The sequence below is a fragment of the Piliocolobus tephrosceles genome, chromosome 3, assembly GCF_002776525.5.
Source record: "Piliocolobus tephrosceles isolate RC106 chromosome 3, ASM277652v3, whole genome shotgun sequence".
In the NCBI taxonomy this organism is placed as follows: Eukaryota; Metazoa; Chordata; class Mammalia; order Primates; family Cercopithecidae; genus Piliocolobus; species Piliocolobus tephrosceles.
The window spans coordinates 106378309-106399914 of NC_045436.1; the positions used below are offsets into that span (position 1 = coordinate 106378309).

A 21606-nucleotide genomic window follows, 5' to 3' on the forward strand; every position below is an offset into this window, starting at 1 on the left:
GAAAAAGAATTTTATGACAGTCTTAATACATGCAGAAGAATCCTGATAATATCCAACTTCCATTTTGATTGAAATACTTGAACCCACAAAAATAGAAGGACACTTTGATAATGTGAAAAGGGAGAAAAATATGTCAAACTTTATGTAATGGTGCAGTGTTGATCAAGGATTCCCACTTCCAATACTTGTTTAATTCTATTGCAGGTCTGAGTTAATGCAGTAAGGCAAGAAAAAAGAATAAGTGGCTGGTGGGTGTGATGGCTCACACCCGTAATCCCAACACTTTGGGAGGCCAAGGTGGAAGGATCATTTGAGGTCAGGAGTTTGAGGCCAATGTGGCCAACATGGTGAAACCCTGTCTTTACTAAAAATACAAAAATTACCCAGGTGTGGTGGCATGCACCTGTAGTCCCAGCTACTCGGGAGGCTGAGGCATGATAATTGCTTGAACCCGGGAGGCAGAGGTTGCAGTGAGCTGAGATTGTGTCACTGCATTTCAGCCTGGCGACAGAGCAAGACTCTGTCTCAAAAAAAAGAAAAGAAAAGAGGAAGGGAGGGGAGAGGAGGAGGAGGAGAGGGGGGGAGGGAGGGAGGGAGGGAGGGAGGGAGGGAAGGAAGGAAGGAAAAGTGTATAGAGATTAAAAAGAAAGTTAAAAAAAGTCATAATTCACATATTACATTATTATATACATATAAAATTAAGAAATTTACTATTGAACTCTTAGAATTAGTACATAAATTATAAATTTAGCAAAGTGATTGGCTACATGGTCAATATAAAATATTTTAAACCCTTTATATTTAATGTAACTGTTGATATGATTGAATTTAAATCTTCCACCTTACTAGTTTTCTGTTTGTCTCATCTTTATGTTCTTTCTTTAACTGTTTTCCTGCCCTTTTTTGGTTAATTGAAGTTTTTCATGATTCTATTTTATTTCCACAATTGGCTTGTTATAAGTACAAAGAGTTTTTTTTTTAGTGGTTGCTGTACAGTCAAATATACATTTTGATTTATCACAGTCTACTTTCCAATGTATATTACTTAATGTAGAGTAAGAACCTTACAATAGAGTGTTTCCAATTTCTCCCTCCTGTTCTATATGCTATTGTTGTTAAACATTTTATTTTTACCTGTTATAAATTCCATAACCCATTTTACTGTTTTAGCTTTAGACAAAATTACCTCATGAAGCAATTGAAAATAAGAAAAACAAGTCCTTTATTTGCTTTCATTTTAACCATATCCTATATACTTCCTTGCTTTGGGTAGGTCCAAATCTCAGACTGGTGTCAAAGTCATCTCTAAAGAACTTTTAAAAATGTTTCTTTTAATGAAAGACTACTGACAGTAGATTTCTCTCAGCTTTTGCTTGTTTGAAAAATTTGTATCTTGACATTATTTTTTAAAGATATTTTAATTGGGTAAGGAATTGATAGTTTTTCTGCTAGTACTTTAAAGATGTCATTTATTGCCTTCTGGATTGCATTGTTTCTGGCAAGAACTATACTGTAATTTTTAATACCTTTTTCTATGTATACAATGTCTTTTTTTTTCCTGTTTTCAAGATTTTCTCTATATTTGGATTTTTGCAGTTGGACTATTGTGTGTCTAAACGTGTGTTGTGTGTTTTGTTGTTGCTCATTTCTTTTTTAAATATATATTCTGATTTGAAGTCTTCTTGGATTTATGATTTGATGTCTTTTACTTTCAGAAAACTTGGGCCATTTTTCTTCAAATAGTTCTTAAACTGATCTTCTCTTCTCATTTTAGGACTTCAGTTTCAAAGATGTTAGACTATTTAATAGAGTTCCATAGCTCTTGGATGCTCAATTGTGTTTTTCTCCCTAGTTTTTTTTTTCTTTGTGTTTCAATTAAGATAATTTTGATTGACATATCTTTAAATGTATTGATTATTTTCTCAGTTGTTTGGAGTCTACAAATATGCTTATTAAAGACTTCTTCACTTCTGGTGGTTTTTTTTTATTATTTCTAGCATTTTCATTTGGCCCTTTTTTTATTTACGCCACCTACTCATCTGTCAAGTTACCATTTGACTCTTAGAGTTCTCATCTCTGCTGAAATTCCTTTTATATTCATTATCTATTGTCCCTCTTTTCTACTAGCTTAATTAATTAATCATAAAGTCCTTATATCATGGTTGTAACATCTGGATCATCTCTGAGTCTGGCTCTCATTTTATTATTAGAATGTCCATCTGGACTTTAAGTTTAAAAATAAATTTTTTAAAGTTTATACCACTATGGTAGAGAAACCATATTCTATTAAAAGTAGGTGACTTAGTGCAAAGAGTGAATCCAGGTCAGTGATTTATACCAAAACTTTCTAAAGTTGAACTTTTAGAGCCAAAATTCAAGGGAATATAAAGGTCTGCTTTGGTTCTGTGGGATTGGGTCAAATAAATGAGAGTTAAGCCAAATGTAATGGCACACACATGTAGTTCCAGCTACGTGGAAGGCCGGGGTGGAAAGATTGCTTGAGTCCAGGAGTTAAAGGCCAGCCTGGGCAACATAGCAAGACTCCATATCCAAAAAAAGAAATGAGGGTTAGGTTCCTAGAGAACTCTTTCTTTCCTATTAATGAATAATTATTTATGGCTAATTATTAATAAAAATAACTTTTATTAATAAATTAATTAAAAAAAACAAACTCTACCCACCATTTATGGTGGGTAAATATTCCTAAAATGTAAGGCCTGGTCACACTTCATGTAATGTTGATGAATAAATTTTTTTTTTTTTTTTGGAGACAGAATCTCACTCTCGCCCAGGCTGGAGTGCAGTGGCGCGATCTTGGCTCACTGCAACCTCCGCCTCTGGGGTTCAAGTGATTCTCCTGCCTCAGCCTCCCAAGGAGCTGGGACTACAGGCATGCACCACTAAAGCCTGGCTAATTTTTTTGTATTTTTGGTAGAGATGGGGTTTCACCATCTTGACCAGACTGGTCTCGAACTCCTGAACTCAGGTGATCCACCCGCCTTGGCCTCTCACAGTGCTGGGATTACAAGCGTGAGCCACCACGCCTGGCCTTCTTAATGTTTTTATGGTGAACAGAAATGCATCTTTAGAAAATCATTCTTTCTACTTTTGAGAGTCTATGCAAATTATACTGGACATCCTTACATATGCTTCATATTAGTTTTGCTCTCCTACCCAGGGGAGCACTCTTTTTTTTCAGCCTTTATTTTTGCAACAGATCTTTCCTGTTTGTCCGGCCTGTGGTAAGTAATGAAACGTCACATAGCCATTTTGAATGAAGAATGTACTTGACTGCCATGTGAAGAATTTCAGGGCTTAAGCTGTGTGCAGATGGTTAAGTAAAAGTTTTTTACTTTTCTGATTTCTGTGACCAATATATCTTCTTGAACTTCTCCTATTCTAGGTCTTGTAGCTTGAGTAGAATTCTTTGAAGCTTCTATAACATTTGGCTATAGTTGCATTATCATGTGTCTATCCATACTTCATCTATTAATCATCTTTTGTTAAAATGCACTTCAAAGTAAGTTGCACGTATTTAATATACTTCTCTCCAAATAACCCATCAAGCATATCAACTAGACTTTACTATTTGTTTAAAGGGATTTTTTTTTTTTTAGGTTCAAAAGAAAATTTTTAAAAAATTTTATTTGAAACAGGATCTCACTGTGTCACCCAGGCTGGAATGCAGTGGCGTGATTGTGGCTCTCTGCAACCTTGACCTCCTGGTCTGAAGTGATCCTTCTGCCTCGGCCTCCTGAATAGCTGGGAATACACGCACATGCCTCACACCCAGCTAATATTTGTAATTTTTGTAGAGATGGGTTTTTACCATGTTGCCCAGGCTGGTCTTAAAATCCTGGGCTCAAGTGATCCAACTGCCTCGGCCTCCCCAAAGTGCTGGGATTACATGTGTGAGCTGGGATTACCCACACCACCACGCCTGGCTGGTAAAATTTACTTATACTGAAATACACTAATCTTAAAGGTACCATGGGATGAATTCAGATAAAATGTGTACATCTGTGTAAACCAAAACTTTATTAAGACACAGACTGGGCACCAGGAGTTTGACACCAGCCTGGGGAACATGATGAGACCCCACCCCTGTACAAAAATAAAAACTTAGCCAGGCGTGGTGGTGTGGGCCTGTAGTCCTGGCTACTCGGGAGGCTGAAGCAGGAGGATGGCTTGAGTCCAGGAGGTTGAGGCTCTATTGAGCCACAGTTGTATCACTTCACTCCAACCTGGGTGATGGAGTGAAACCTTGTCTCAAAAAAAAAAAAAAAAAAAAGGACAGTCCAGGTGCAGTGGCTTATACCTGTAGTCCCAACGCTTTGGGAGGCTGAGGTGGTAGAATTGTGAGAGGCCGAGATCATCTTAAGCAACATGGTGAGATCCCAACTCTACAAAAAGTTTAAAAATTAGCCGAGTGTGCTGGTGTGTACCTGTAGTGTCCTAGCTACTCGTGAGTCTGAGGCAGGGGGATGGCTTGATCCCAGCAGTTTGAGGTTACAGTGAGCTGTGATCATGCCATTGCACTCCAGTCTGGGTGACACAGCAAGACTGTCTCAAAAAAAAAGAAAGTGATATCACCCAGGTAGCGAACAATTAAACATTTTTCCTAACCATTTCTGAATGTATCAGGATAAAAAAGGCACCTATCATTTGATATGTTTTGGTAAAAAAGCTTTTTTGATAAATTTCCTAGAAATTGAGAAAATGAATGACTCTGCAAATTATTATAGCTCAGATAGGTTTCAGTCTTTATCTTTTACTAAGTTGAAAGTGGACTTAAGTGAGTTCTCACATAATTAAAAATAATTTTTTTCAACTTCTTAAAAATAATTTTTGATGGTAGAACATAATGTAATTTTTGGTATAAGACTCAGAAGGAATTAAAAATATTAATATATTATTACAATAAAAATCCTGTTCACACATACTTATCTGTGAGAACAATGTTTTTCAATGTTTATAATTATAAAAAATAGGAATATAATTGTTATTCAGCTCTGTCTTACTCTAGTTACATGTAATATCTATGGACACAAGAAGTAATTTTTAAAAAATGAGTCCCATCTATCTAGTAAGAGATGCATTTCAATAACATTTTTAATGTAATATATTTGTACAAATTGTTATTTGCATTGCTTTGGTTAATTGCATACAGTAATTGTATTGTTAACTCCATCAGATGAAATAACTTTGAGCAACATTTTGTTTTTTGGTTTTGGATTTGTTTTTTTTTTCAAGATTGGGTCTTGCTTTGTCACCCAGGCTGGAGTGCAGTGGTGTGATCATAGCTAATTATAGCCTTCGACTCCTGGGTTGAAGCAATCCTCTTGCCTCAGCCTTCTGAATAGCTAGGACTACAGGTGTGCACCACCACACCCAGCTAATTTTGAAAAAAATTTTTTTGGAACCTCGTCTTGTGATGTTGCCCAGGCTGGTCTCAAATTCTTGGCCTCTAGTATCCCGCCTCAACCTCCTGAGTTGCTGGGATTACAGACATGAGCCACCACCATCAGCTCTAAAGCAATGTTTTAATTTTTAAAAATTTTCAATTTATGTACTTTTTTTTTGTTTCAGGGAAGTATGATAGAAGAATTTCAAGCATAAGAATGTTACATTAAGATAAAATTTTTAGATGAAATGGAATTCAAATACAAGTTCACAGAAAAGGAAAAATATAAATTTCCAACTGTTAGAGAATGGTTTATTTTTAAAAACATAGTAAATAGGCTGGGCACAGTGGCTCACGCCTGCAATCCCAGTACTTTGGAAGGCTGAGGCAGGAGGATCACCCGAGGTCGGGAGCTCGTGACCAGCTTGGCCAACATGGTGAAACCCTGTCTCTACTAAAAATACAAAATTAGCCAGGTGTAGTGGCACACGCTTGTTATCCCAGCTACTCGGGAGGCTGAGTCAGGAGAATCACTTGAACCCAGGAGGCGGAGGTTGCAGTAAACCGAGATTGCGCCACTGCCTTCCAGCATGGGCAGTGGAGCCAGAGCAAGACTCTGTCTCAAAAAAATAATAATAATAAAATTAAAATCAAAAATAAATTTAAAAAATTAAAAACGTAGTAAATAATGGTGAGCATCAAATCACTATGTTGATTTGATTCTGTTGACTGCACTTTAAAAAGTAATGTAGCAGTTTTATTTTTAAATGGTAATATTTACAGTAGGCTAGAAATTACAGTTGGATAAGTGGTATTTCCAGTCTCCCTGATGGTTATCACCATTCCAGTGAGCTGGAAGGGGAAAAGACATGGAAGAGGCACATACAGGAAGCTTTTGTGAACCAGAAGCTTTTAAGGGAGACTAAGAAATACAATCTGGCTGTAAGCCTAGGAAGCAGAAGAGAATATGGATTTTGGTTAACAGCAAGCAGTCTGTAGAATAGTCATCTGTATATATACTTAATAATGCTACGTAGACACAGGTAAATTGGCATTAGCTGCACAGTGAACTGGGAGTCAATGATGAAGACTTCCTCTTACAAAGAGACACTGTTCCATTTCGTAATTATCAGTGGCTATCAAGTATTTATTGAGGTCTCTGTGTGCCCTGTGCTTAGGTTGAACAGCTTGCAGTGGTTCAGCAGACAAAATTGAATGCAAATAAAACAGTGAGTGATGAGATAGGTGCTAAGTTGTGTAGTATAGACTAGGTGATATAAAAGTGCAGAGGAAAGAGGAAGAGAGAAATCCTGGTATTCCTTCTTTCACCATTCAACAAGCATTTATTGAGTGCTTACTATGTAGTAGGGGCATTTTCTGGGCTCTTTTTGGGGAAACAGTAGAAAGAAAAAAAATAGATACACAGAACCTAAAGTCTGTGGGGGTTGGAAAGGGAGTATGACAGAAATGAATCAAATAATTACACAAACATATAAACTTACAAAAGCAGGAAAAGCTACATTATGTCATGAGATCCTACATAAGGGGATTCAGCTCCAGTTGGGATGGTTAGAGAGGGCATCCTAAGCTAAGGTTTTCTATGGGTGTGGTTTAGAATGGATGTCAGCCACAAGAGTGAAGGACTGGAGCTGAAACAGGTATGTACACATGGGACAGGAAGATCACTACTCTGATTGGAAATATGAATTGGAAATATTGGAAATGCTTTGGAGGGAATGGAGAGAAAATAAACATAGGGTCAGATTAGGGCTAATCTTCAAAACGAAGAAAATTTAGGCTTAATTTTGTCATTAAATGGAGACTCTTGGGATATTTCTGAGACAAGATTTAATAAAAACATGAAAGTAAAGTTTGCAAAATATTAGGCAATGTCTGTGTGGTGGATTCAAGCTTTATGAATCAATATCTGTCAGAAATTGTGTGGTGGGCAGGTAGAGACTGGAATCATAAAGCTTACTTTCAGTATGTTTTGCAAATATCCCAGCAGGAAGTGATGTAACCAGTGACAGTACTGCCAAGTTGAAAATGAGAACAGATTTGGGGAAATGGTTTCAGATGTTGATTGCTTTTGCTTTCAGCTGTGAAGCTGTTATGTAATTGAATTGTGGTGGTAATGAATACAATTTGAAAAGAATGGGATCCATTTTCCTAATATATTGACCAATTGTAAGATTAGTAAGAATTGTAGAATTGAGGTGACTACAAGTCGTAGGTTCTATTGATTGTGTTACCCAAATTTTTATCTTATATATAGGTCTTTATACCAGTACCCATTACCCAGGATAAAGAAGGAGAAATGGCTGGGCACCGTGTCTCACACCTGTAATCTCAGCACTTTTTGGGAGGCTGAAGTGGGAGAATCACTTGAGCTCAAGAGTTTGAGACCAGCCTGGGCAACATAGTGAGACCCTGTATCTATGTTTTTTTAAGAAAAAGAAGAAAGACTCCCCCCCCCCCCCCCCCCCAAGAAAAAAGAGGCAGAAAGAATAAATGAATGAGAAATTCTTCTTTTTACCGTATTGTATATATTGGTTTCGTTTTATGCATTTATATATTATATTGATTAAATACCTGTGGGGTCCTGTTACCTTTTTAAAAATTGTTATTTAAATGAAATGGTCTTACTCTGTCACCCAGGCAGGAGTGCAGTGGTGCGATCACAGCTCACTGCAGCCTTGACTTCCCAGGCTCAGGTGATTCTCCCACCTCAGCCTCCCAGGTAGTTGGGGCTACAGGAGCACAACCCCATGCCTAGCTTATTTTTTGTAGAGACAGGGTTTTACCATGTTGCCCCAGGTTGGTGTTGAACTCCTGGGCTCAAATGATTTGTCTGCCATGGACTTCTAAAGTGCTAGGATTACAGACATGAGCCTTCATGGCCAGTCGTTGTTGCCATATTTTAAAAAACACTTTTTTTTTTTTTTAAAGTTGAGATGGGGTTTCAACATGTTGACCAGGCGAGACTAAGTCTCAAAAAATAAAAAACACTCTTACTATAGAAATTTAAAATGTAGGCTGGGCACAGTGGCTCACGCCTGTAATCCCAGCACTTTGGGAGGCCGAGGCAGGTGGATCTCCTGAGGTCAGGAGTTCGAGACTAGCCTGGCCAACATAGTAGAACCCCATTTCTACTAAAACTACTAAAAAAATTAGCTGGCTGTGGTAGCAGGTGCTACTTGGGAGGCTGAGGCAGGAGAATCGCTTGAACCCGGGAGGTGGAGGTTGCAGTGAGCTGAGATTGTGCCACTGCACTTCAGCCTGGGTGACAGAGCAAGACTCCATCTCAAAAAAATTTCAAATATATTAAAAGGTTCAAATAGCAATTAACTCCCATGTGCTTTTCATCCAACTTTGGAATTACCAACTTGCCTGTTTTTTGTCACCCTGCTTCTCATTTTTAAGGTAATCGTGTCATTTCATCTGTAGATGTGTCTTTATGTATAGAAAAGATAGGGACACTTTTGGGAAAAAAACTTACCCACAGTCTTTTAATTTTTTTTTTTTTAAATGAGACGAGGGTCTTGCTGTGTTGCCTAGGCTAGTCTCGAACTCCTGAGTTCGAGCTTTCCTCCCACCTTGGCCTCCCAAAGTGCTGAGATTACAGGCATGAGCCACCATGCCCAGCCCCTTTAATGTTCTTAAATACCTAGTTAGTGTTCACATTTCCCCAGTCGTCATATTTTTTTCACTATGTTTGAATTGAGATCCAGTTCTATGTCTGTCTTTGTAAGTTTGGAAATGATTGGTATTTCTCTTAGTTTTATGATCTCCTTTATCTTGTTGCCTTTTACCATGTGTTTTGCAGATATTTTCTTTCCATCTATGGCTTGTCTGTTCTTTATTTTATTTTATTTATTTATGTTTTTGTGATAGAGTCTCGCTGTGTCGCCCAGGCTGGAGTGCAGTGACGCAATCTTGACTCACTGCAACCTCCACCTCCCAGGTTCAAGTGATTCTCCTGCCTCAGCCTCCCAAGCAGCTGGAATTACAAGTGGATGCCACCAAGCCCAGATAATTTTTGTATTTTTTAGTAGAGATGGGGTTTCAACGTATTGGCTAGGCTGGTCCTGACCTCAAGTGATCCACCTCCCTCGGCCTCTTTAAGTGCTAGGATTACAGGCGTGAGCCACCGTACCCGACCTGTTCATTCTTTTAACAGTGTATTTTAAAAAAATCATGTTCTTGAATCATATTAACAGTGGTTTTTGCAGAGCAGTTTTTTATATTAATGAAGTTTGACTTACCAGTTTTTTCTTTCATGGATTGTGCTTTTGGTAGTGTATCTAAAAAGACAGAGCTAAACTCAGGGTTACCAAATGTTATCTTCTAGGAGTTGTTTGTATAGTTTTGCACTTTATGTTTAAAGTGTAAAGTCTGTGTCTAGATTCCTATTTTGCATGTGGACCTTCTGTTATACCAGCACCGTTTGTTGAAAAGACTATCCTTTCTTCATTAAATTGCTTCTGGTGCTTTATTAGAGGTCAGTTGATAGTGTTGGGTGTGGTCTGTTTTTATGTTCTCCTGTTAATTAGTCATTTTCAGTCTTTGCCAATTTAACTGATTAAAAAATCTCATATACCAGCCTTGCCACATGGTGAAATCCCGTCTCTGTTAAAAATACAAAAACTAGCCAAGCATGGTGGTGTGCGCCTGTATGTCCTACTACTTGGGAGGCTGAAGTGGGAGAGTCGCCTAAACTGGGGAGGCAAAGGTTGCAGTGAGCTGAGATTGCACCACTGAACTCCAGCTTGGGAGACAGAGCGAGACTCCGTCTTAAAAATAAATAAATAAACTCATATAAATTTGTATTTTAAAAAAACTATTCATATCCGTGTCTTCTGGACTCATTTTCTGTGAACTCCATACCTGTTGCATTGTCTTTTTTCCCTTGTGGTCTTAAAAATGTCTGTGGTATGTTAAGGAACTTATTTCTTTATTATTAATGTGTTTACAAATATTTTTCTCCGTGGCTTGTTCTATATATTTTTCTTTGCAGAAATTTCACATTAAATTAGTCAAAATTTAGTCTCTTCATGTGTGAATTTTTAGTTTTTGAGTCACACTTAGATAAGTCTTCCTTACTCCTATTTATCCATTTTGAAAATCATCATTCAGTTTTATGTTATTTTTTTACATGTACTATATTCCTTTAGTACAAATTAAGTATAGGAATAGACTTTTTTTTTTTTTAAACTATATAAAATGGTTAAATTGGTATTTGATTCTATATCATTTTGATCCTGATTTTTTTGTTTTTGAGATAGGGTCTCGCTCTGTCATCCAGGCTGGAGTGCAGTGGTGCGATCATGGCTCACCGCAGCCTTCACCTCTCAGGCTGAGACAATCCTCCCACTTCAGGGCTGGGACTATAGGCACATGCCACCATGCCTGGATAATTTTTTCAGTTTTTGTAGAGATGGGGTTTCCATGTTACCCATGCTGGTCTTGAACTCCCTGGGTCAAGTGATCTGTTCACCTCAGCTTCCCAAATTGCTGGGATTACAGATGTGAGCCATCACCATCGTGCACCTGGGCGATCCTGACTGATTTTCATAACTTAACCTTGCAAAGTGGATATCTCTTTCTTTCTTTTTTTAAAGACAGAGTCTTGCTATGTTGCCCAGGCTGGTCTTAAAGACCTGGCCTTAAATGATCCTCCCATCTCAGCCTCCCAAGTAGCTGTGATTACAGGTGTGAGTCACTGTACCCAGCTATTTGTTCAATTTTTTAAAATTGTGGCAAAATATACGTAATATAGGATTTATCATCTTTTAAAATTATACAGTTCAGTGATATGAAGTACATTCATATTGTTCTGTAGGTATCACCACCATCCATCTCCAGAACTGTTTTCTTCTTGTAAAACTGAATTTCTATATCCATTTAACAAAAACTCCCCATTCCAGTCTGGCATGCTGGCACAAGCCTGTAATCCCAGCATTTTGGGAGGCTAAGGTGGGAGGGTTGCTTGAGCCCAGGAGTTCAAGACCAGTCTGGGCAACATGGCGAGACCCCATCTCTATAAAAATTTAAAAATTAGGGTGTGGTGATGCGTGCCTGTAGGCCCACCTACTTCGAGGCTGAGATGGGAGGATCCCTTGAGCCCAAGTGCCTAAGCTATCGCACCACTGCTGTCCAGACTGGGCCATAAAGCAACATCTTGTCTCTAAAGAAATTAAAAATGACCCCTCATCTTTTCTCTCCCCAGTCCCTAGAAGTCACTATTCTACTAATGTCTCCATAATTTTGACTATAGTACTTCATATAAGTATAAACATATAATATTTTGTCTTTTTGTGATGGGCGTATTTTACTTAGCATAACGTCCTGAAGGACCATTGGTGTTGTAGCATATACATCAGAATACCCTTCCTTTTTAGGGCTGAATAATATTCCATTGGATATGTATACTGTATTTTGATGAGGCATTCATCTGTCTGTGGACACTTGGGTTGTTTCCGCCTTTTGGCTGTTGTGAATAGCGCTGCTATGAATGTGAGTTTACAAATATCTCTTCAAGACCCTACTTTTAATTCTTTTGAGTACAGTATATACCCAGAAGTAGAATTGCTGGATCATATGGTAATTCTGTTTTTACTTTTTTGAGGAACTGTCATACTGTTTTCCACAGTGTACTATTTTATATTCCCATCAACAGTGCATAAAGATTACAATTTCTCTACATCCTTACCAACAGTTGTTTTTGATAGTAGCCATCCTAATGGGTGTGAGATAGTATCTTACTGTAGTTTTGACTTGTATTTCTTTAGTAATGCTGAGCACGATGTTATGTGCTTATTGGCCATTTCTGTGTCTTATTTGGAGAAAAATCTATCCAAGTTCTTTGCTCATTTTAAAAGTGGATTGTTTATTTTTTGTTATTACGTTTAGGAGTTCTCTGTATATTCTAAATGTTAATCACTTATCGATATACCATTTGCTAATGTTTTCTCCCATTCTGTGGGTTGCCTTTTTACTCTGTTGATAGTGTTTTCTGATGCACAAAATTTAAAAAATTTTTATGATATCCATTTCTCTATTTTTCTTTGATTGTCTGCACCTTTGGTGTCATATCCAGTAAATCATTGCCAGACCCAATGTTGTGAAGCTTTGCCCTGTGTTTTCTTCTAAGAGTTTTTAGCTTGTATATTTTGGTCATGGATCTCTTTTGAGTTTATTTGTGTGTAATTTGTTAGGTAGGTGAGGGCCCAACTTCACTGTTTTGCACATGGATATTCAGTTTTCCCAGCACCATTTGTTGAGAAGTATGTCTTTTCCCTGTTGAACGATCTCAGCACCCTTGCTGAAAATCATTTGATCATAAATGGGAATTTTTTTTTCTTCTTAGGGCTCTTTATTCTGTACTGTTGGTCTATATATTTTAATACCAGTTCTGGTTTTACTTTTTAGGTTAAATCTTAAATCCATTTGGAATTCGTTAAAAGGAATGAGGTATAGGGATCAGCTTTTTTCTTCAGATCATGTAGCTAATCCACATTATTATCATTCTCCATTGATTCGAGATGTCCACTTTTATCATAAACTTTTTTATATATAGATTTTTTTAAAAAGTATTCCTTTGATCTTTAGCACTCTGTTCCTAGGCTAATCCCATACTATTTTATTTTCCCTATCTTTATAAATATGTTTTAATCCTTAGTAGGGCGGGTTTGTGTTTGTCTAATTTTGCTTCATATCATTATTGGACTCCTTCTATGACTGCTACCATGGATACTAATAAGCCACATATAAATTACTCATCCATGTCACTATAACTCGTAACTATGAATAAAACATAAGTTGGATTAATATCCATGGAAAAATAGCAAATGAATGGCTTATACTTTTGTAATATTTCACCAGTCAATAAATCAGTACTGAATGTTCTCGTGCATCTCAAGGTTCACTCTGTCATTGGTCATGTAATACATTTAATATTTATCTTTTCTTACTTTATCATTTGTCTGTTTTAGCTTGAAAGTATTTTAAAGCTTGCAAATTTGTTTCTTGCTAGGTTTACTTATTTTAATAACCTACGATTTGGGAGTCAGGATAGTGTAAACATAGCTTTTCCATGAGGATAAGCTCTATAAACATTGTCACAAATTTTAAAAAACTATATTAATATGTATCTATGCAAATTCAGTGTTTTTGGATATTAGTTAAGCCATATCTCTATATTTTCATATCTACATATCTACACATAAGTATCAAAATCACCAAGTAAAAGAGAATAGTCATTTGTGAGGACAAAAGAAGAATGTTTTATTCCTCTTTTTCTTTTAGGTAAATCTGCAATTTTAAGTAAGGACTTTTGGTGTTTAGTAATAGGAAACTCATGATCCAAGAAATTATCTTATATATAATTATATTAATCTGTAAAAAGAAATGGCTTAGGAAATAGTACAAATAGAAATGTCTTGCAAGTCTATCTGCGTTTTTGAGGGCAGACACTTATACATGTTAAACATAGCTATTTTGAATCTAAATTAAGATATTTGCTTTTTAGCCCAACTCTTAAAGATGTTATTTGGGAAATAGAGGTAACTCCAAATGATGATTTGTATTGAACACACATGAACTGTTTTATGTAATGGGTATTTTCAGAGAGACGTTCACATGCGGTTCTTTGCAGGCCACTGTAATCGAAGGAAGGGGCCAATTTGTGAATTCTCTCAACCAATGAAATGTATACAATCCTTCTGTTGTTTTCAGTTTTTAAGTAGTAACTTTTATGTTACTTAGTTTTTTAGATGCTAAGAAATGTGGTTTAATAAGTGGTTGCTAAGGGTTAGGGCTGGGGAGAGAGTGTTACTATAAAAGATGGTGCAAGGGAGATTGGGGTGATGGAAGAATTTTATATATCTTCATGGTGGTGTTGATTACATGAATCTGTACAAATGATACCATTACATGGACTAATGCATCAAAAAAGTGCACATAAAAACTGGTGAAATCGGAATATGATCTGTTTTGTAGTTTAATTAATAGTTTTGTGCTGGCCGGGCACTGTGGCTCACACCTGTAATCCCAGCACTTTGGGAGGCCGAGGCAGGTCGATCACCTGAGGTTAGGAGTTCAAGACCAGCCTGACCAACATGGTGAAACCCTATCTCTACTAAAGATACAAAAAAAATTAGGTGTGGTGGTGGGCACCTATAATCCCAGCTACTTGGGAGGCTGAGGCAGGAGAATTGCTTTAGCTGGGAAGGTGGAGGCTTCAGTGAGCCGAGATTGCACCATTGCACTCTAGCCTGGATGACAAGAGTGAGACTCTGTCTAAAAAAAAGTTTTGTGCCAATTGTCAGTTTCCTGGTTTTAATAATGTCCAATGGTTAGTAAGATTTTATTCTGTTTGGGGAAGGATGCATCAGAACTCTATGTTTTACACCTTCTTGTGAGTCTAAAACTATTGTAAAGTTCTTTAAAATGCAGTGTATACTTCTATTTAATATACTAACCAATACTTTTGTGTGTCTTAGAGGCAGATGTGTGACTTTAGTTCTTAGAGTTCTTGAGGACTGGATGTTGTCTACATTTATTCCACCATTTAATTACTATTAATCAAGCATCTACAGTAGGAGACAGTATAATGTTTTGGTTAAGCAAATAGTCTTTTGAGTTAGATCTGTTTCACATCCTTTCTCTGCTACTTTTTAATTATGTGACCTTGGAGAATTTACTTAATCTCTCTGAGCTTCTCTATCTAAATTGGGCATTGTTGATCATCTGTTTCAATAATGATGATAGGAATAGTGACTCATATTTACTGAACATGCACTATGTGACATGTTATTATTTGCACTTTGTATAATTTAACTAATTTAATCATCACAATTCTATGAGAAAGGTACCATTTTCACATTTTCAGAAGTTTAGTCACTTAACCGATATCACACAAGTAGGAAATGGAGATGCCTAGATTAAAACCCCAGCAGTCTAGATTTTCTGTTTTTGACTACATAGAACTAGCTTGTTGCACTAACCCTTCTACCAAGAATAACTAAAAAGCAGAATGAAATATATTTCACTTTGGGAGGCTGAGGCAGGAGGATCACTTGAGGCCAGGAGGTTGAGCCCAGCTTGGGCAACACAGTGAGACTTGGTCTCTACAAAAAATAAAAATAAAATTAGGCAGGCAAGATGGTGAGCACATAGTCTAGCTACTCGGGAGGCTAAGGCAGGAGGATCGCTTGCGCCTAGGAGTTTGAGGCTGTAGTGAGCTATGATCATGCCACTGCACTCCAGCCTGGGTGACAGGCTGCATGTGGATACTCTGTTGTACCAGTACCATTTGTTGAAAAGACTGTCCTTTCCTCATTGAATTGCTTCTGGTGCATTGTCAGAGGTCAGCTGATTGTGTTAGATGTGGTCTGTTTTTATGTTCTCCTGTTAATCAGTCATTTTCAGTCTTTGCCAATCTGATTAAAAGCTCTCATATACCAGCCTGACCAACATGGTGAAACCCCATCTCTACTAAAAACACAAAAATTAGCTGGGTTTTATGGCACACGCCTGTAAATCCCAGCTACTTGGGAGGCTGAGGTGGGAGAGTTGTTTGAACTGGGGAAGTGGAGGTTGCAGTGAGCTGAGATTGCACCACTGCACTTCAGCCTTGTTTCGGTGATTAAATGATACCACATCCAGCCAAAATTGGGCTTTGAACCATATATAAAAATCAACTCAAAATGAATAAAAGACCTAAATGTAAGACCTGAAACTATAAAACTTCTAGAAGAGAACATAGAGGAAAGGTTCCTGGATATCAGTCTTGGAAATGTTTTTCTTTTCTTTTTTTTTGATATCAGACCAGAAACTCAGGCTACAAAAGCTAAAATAGAGGCCAGGCATGGTGGCTCACGCCTGTAATCCCAGCACTCTGGGAGGCTGAGGCAGGCGGATCCCTTGAGGTCAGAAGTTAAAGACCAGCCTGGCCAACATGGTGAAACCTCGTGTCTACTAAAAGTACAAAAATTAGCCAGTTGTGGTGGCACACTCTTGTAATCCCAGCTACTTGGGAGGCTGAGGTAGGAGAATCGCTTGAACCTGGGAGGCAGAGGTTGCAGCAAGCCAAGATCATGCCACTGCACTCCAGGCTGGGTGACAGAGCGAGACTCCATCTGGAAAAAAAAAAAGAAGCAAAAATAAATGGACTACATTAAACAAAAAAGCTCCTGCACAGCAAAGGAAATGATAAAATGAAGTGGCAGCCTATGGATTGAGGAAAAAACATTTGCAAACTGTGTATCTGATAAGAGGTTAAAATCTACAATTTAGAAAGAACTCAGGCTGGGTGCAGTGGCTCATGCCTGTAATCCCAGCACTTTGGGAGGCTGAAGGAGGCCAATCACTAGAGGTTAGGAGTTCGAGACCAGCCTGGCCAACATGGTGAAACCCCGCCTCTATTCAAAATACAAAAATTAGCCGGGCATGGTGGCATGTGCCTGATTTCCCAGCTACTTGGGAGGCTGAAGCAGGAGAATCAAGTGAACCCAGGAGACAGAGGTTGCAGTCAGTGGAGATGGCACCACTGCACTCCAGCTTGGGCAACAGAGTGAAACTCCATCTCAATAACAGCAACAACAAAAGAACTCATACATCTTAGTAGAAAAACAACCCAATTAAAAAATACACAAAGTACCTGAATAGACATTTCTGCAAAGATACAAAAATGGCCAACAGACATATGAAAATGTATTCAACATCATTAATCATCAGGGAAATGGAAATGAGAGCCACTATGAGATGCCATTTCACACCCATTAGGATGGCTATTATCAAAAGTTAACATAATAAATGTGAGGATGTGCAGAAAATGGAACTCTTGTGTATTGATTGTGAGAATGTAGATTGGTGCAGCTATTATGGAAAACAGTGTGAAGGTTTCTAAAGAAATTCAAAATAGAACTGCCACATGACCCAGCAATCCCTCTTCTGGGAATATGTTCAGAAGAAATGAGATCACCACCTCGTGAGGATATCTGCACTTCCATGTTTATTATAGCACTATTCACAATAACCAGGGTATGAAAACAACCTGTTGACAGACAAACAAGTAAAGAAACTGTAGTATATGCATAAAATAAAATAGTATTCAACCTTGAAAAATAAGATCTTGCCATTTGCCACAACATGGATGAATGTGGTGGGCATTATGCTAAGAGAAACAGAAAGAAAAATATTGCATGATCTCACTTATATGTGGAATCTGAAAAAAAATGGGCAAATATACAGAGATAGAAAATAAAACTGGTTTACTGGGTGGGGGTAGCAGAGGAACTAGGTCAGAGGATGTAGAATAGATATGTAGGATGAACAAGTGTTAATATACAGTGTTAAGACTGTAAGTAACGAAATTGTACAGTATTTGGGATTCCTGCTAAATAAGTAGATTTTAACTGCCCTTGCCACAAAAACAAAATGGAAAGTTATGCAAGATGATGGATATATTGATTTGCTTCATTATAGTAACATTTATATACATTTTGCTATATGTATCCCATGCATCATGTGATACACCTTAAATATACACAATCAAATGTACTTTTAGAAGAGCAATAGAAAAATCTATACTAAACAAACTTAGTTAAACCAGTCCCTGTACTATGCCATGCCATAACTACCTCATAATATGGTTGTTAGATCAGATAGTCTTCTATAGAATTTTTAGTACTGTCCTCCATGCATATTAAGTACCCAATAAATGTAACTCTTATGTTTCAAGCACCTTGTTTCCTAATATACTTAGTGTTTTTCCTCCATGTTGAGCGGATATAGTAAGGACTGTGTCCTTTGCACCATTGTATATATTTGTCTCTTAGGTTGCTTGATTTTTCAGTAGCTTCCATATTTATACATTTAATCCTTTTTCTTATGCTATCTGTTTTCATTTAATTCACTGCTATGGCTGCTGTTATCTCTTATTTTGAATCTGGTTTTTGCTTTTGATAATATGTGAATTATTTTATGCAGAAGTAATGTCTTTTGTAATGTTTCTGAACTAAATGGCATTATTTTTGTTTTCTCCTGGACTTTTATGAAAGTATTTAGAATTCTTGTTTCATAATTATCCATACAGTGAATACAGATTTCCTCCATCATACATCAGTTGTCTTTTAGCATGAGAGCTTTTTATAGAATAGGTGGGGATGTAATTATTTATAAAATAATACTATATATCTGGTTAGAGAATCTTTGATCCGTTGCATTTTATGACGGTGTGTTGTATATTGGTTAAACAGCAGTTAGGGACTTGTCAAAAGACTATTGTGTTCTGCTCTGTCTCTGATGTTTCATTTAGCTTTTGGGGAATTCCCATTGCCTTTTGTCGGACTAAAGAAAAGGATTAATATCAGTCTTTAATTTTTAAAATAATTAAATCATTTTAATCAATTAAAATGATGTGGCTCCCACCTGTAATCCCTACCCTTTGGGAAGCTGAGGTAGGAGGATTGCTTGAGCCCAGGAGTTAAAGACCAGCCTGGGCAGCAAAGTGAGACCCTGTCTCTACTCCCCCATCATCACACACAAATTAACTGAGCATGGTACCTGCGGTCCTACTTGCTCAGGAGGCTGAGGCAGGAGAATGGCTTGAGCCCAGGAGGTCGAGGCTGTAGTGAGCTGTTATTGCACCACTGCACTCCAGCCTGGGTGACAGAATGAGACCCTGTCTATATATATACACACACACACACAGATACACACTTAGGGAATACAAAACTAGTTTCCGTAGACAAACAAAATTGGTAATTTTGGACTGAATTTGGCCTCCTGCCCATATGCCAGTGGGTACTTTTATACCTAGGGAGTATTATGCCTTTCACAATTTACTAAACTTAGTAAGGGTATCAGGTAGGCTTTTCTTTTGGGAAAAAGCAGCACTTTGGGAGGCCAAGGCAGGTGGATCACCTGAGGTCAGGAGTTCAAGACCAGTCTGACCAATATGGTGAAACCCCATCTCTACTAAAAATACAAAACATACAGAACATGGGAATATAAAATTTGTTGTAGTTATTTCGGTGGGTAGCAATAATGACAACTATCTGTATCATCATTTCTCTATATTGAATATGGGGCTTAATTCTGGGAATTTTAAAATAATTCTTTTCATATAAATTTTACCTGATAGTAACAAAACTGTGTAAGTACTTGCAAATTAAGTAATAATTTCTTCATAGCAAGTTATCTGAAATGGACTACCAAGGAAGTTAACTACTAGAGATGGAAGGTAGAACTCATTAATTTTGGTTTTATTTCTGTATTTATTACCATTCTTTTCATTTCTCTTTGAACAGGTTGTTCCTTTCAGCAGCTTTTGATGCAATACAGGAGCATACTTTATAACTTGAGCAATTGTTATAAATTAAAAATAGTAGGAAAGTTACATCCCATATTAATGACAGCCATGTTGTATTGTTTAATAGGCAGTGAAATCAACTGTGCAGACCATCACTGTTGGAGGAGTGAGCACATCACAGTTTAAGACAATTATTCCTCTGGCAACTGCTCCCAATGTCCAGCAGATTCAAGTGCCTGGAAGCAAGTTTCATTATGTCCGACTTGTTACTGCCACATCAGCCAGTAGCTCAACCCAGCCAGTTAGTCAGAATCCCAGTACAAACACTCAGCCTCTTCAGCAAGGTTAGTAACCATTTTTTAAAAACAGTAATTCTTGATTTTAACATGATTAAAGAACATGTCCATTTCTTGCTGAAATCCTGATGAAGAGTGGCATTTCAACTGAGTATGAGCCAGTAACTGGTGCAGAAGGCAGTGAAATAGAATGAGAGTTGTGTATAACTGTAGTATTCTTTCTGCTGGAAGTTGGTACACAGTGTGCTATTACACCAGATAATAGAAATTATTTGTTAATTTGTGGTTAGCCATTTTATTGCTGGTTTTAAAACCTACCATTTATGCCAGTGGGATACACTTAGATGGAACCGAATTATGTATTTTATTTGCTGAACTATAAAGCCCCTTGATAGGGTTTGGGTCAGTGGAAATGACAAATAGGCAAGGTAAATATAAGAACTTAATGTCACTTTCAGCTTTTAGTTATTTTGAATCTATAATTGCTACTAAAATAGTGATTAAAAGGCCAGGCACGGTGGCTCACACCTGTAATCCCAGAACTTTGGGAGGCCGAGGCAGGCGGATCACCTGAGGTCAGGAGTTCAAGACCAGCCTGGCCAGTATGATGAAACCCCCTGTCAACTAAAAATACAAAAATTAGCCAGGTGTGGTGATGTGCGCCTGTAGTCCCAGCTACTCGGGAGGCTGAGACAGGAGAAGTGCTCGAACCCGGGAGGTGGAGGTTGCAGTGAGCCGAGATCATGCCACTGCACTCCAGCCTGGGTGACAGAGTGAGACTCCATCTCAAAAAAAAAAAAAAAGTGATTAAAATGTTTTATTTTGCTTAGTTGTATTTTCCCTAAAGGATATTCCTGTTTGTTGTCCTACTATTTTCTGTGTTTGTGTTTAACTCTTTTTACCACCTGATATACATCCATAGACACATAAATGACCTTTTTCATATTTATCTACTTTTCTAAAAATTAAAGGATATGAAAGGATCAGGATAGTTTATAGTTTAGGGCTTACGTGTTTCCTTGTTTTATATTCTAACAACGTCAAGAAGCAGTTGATGGCAATTGAATGATACATTGTTTATCGAAAGTAAATAGAAGAATTAAAGACTAGTTGGTTACTCTTTTTTATTAAGAGATCAGAGGGTAGGTCAGACGCTATGGCTCACTCCTGTAATCCCAGCACTTTGGGAGGCCAAGGATCACCTGAGGTCAGGAGTTTGTGGCCAGTCTGGCCAACATGGCAAAACCCCATCTCTACTAAAAATATAAAAATTAGCTGGATGTGATGTCACATGCCTGTGATCCCAGCTACCCAGGAGGCTGAGGCAGAAGAATCGCTTCAACCTGGGCGGAGGAGATTGCTGTGAACTGAGATTGCACCACTGCACTCCAGCCTGGGCGACAGAGCGAGACTCCATCTCAAAACAAAACAGAACAAAACAAAACAGATCAGAGGGTAGTCTGAAGGTCGTGAATTATCTTGATTGATTCTTCACAGTTACAGTTGGAACTCCTTGTTCTACCTTTTTCCCCTTCTTACTGCTATACTTGAGTAGTCTAAAATAAAAAATTAAAAAAAAAAAAATCAGA

The 21606-nt window shown here is 37.6% G+C and overlaps 1 protein-coding gene across 5 annotated transcripts in view; it reads left to right on the top strand.

Moving 5' to 3' along the window:
- The window catches only part of LIN54 (lin-54 DREAM MuvB core complex component), an 87694-nt gene that overhangs the window by 45946 nt on the left and 20142 nt on the right, over window positions 1-21606 (top strand). For all 5 annotated transcript variants that reach the window (XM_023222557.1, XM_023222555.1, XM_023222554.1 and 2 more), the window contains one exon: window positions 19849-20065. In XM_023222557.1, the coding sequence (XP_023078325.1) occupies window positions 19849-20065 (217 nt within the window). The remainder of the gene's footprint in view (window positions 1-19848; window positions 20066-21606) is intronic.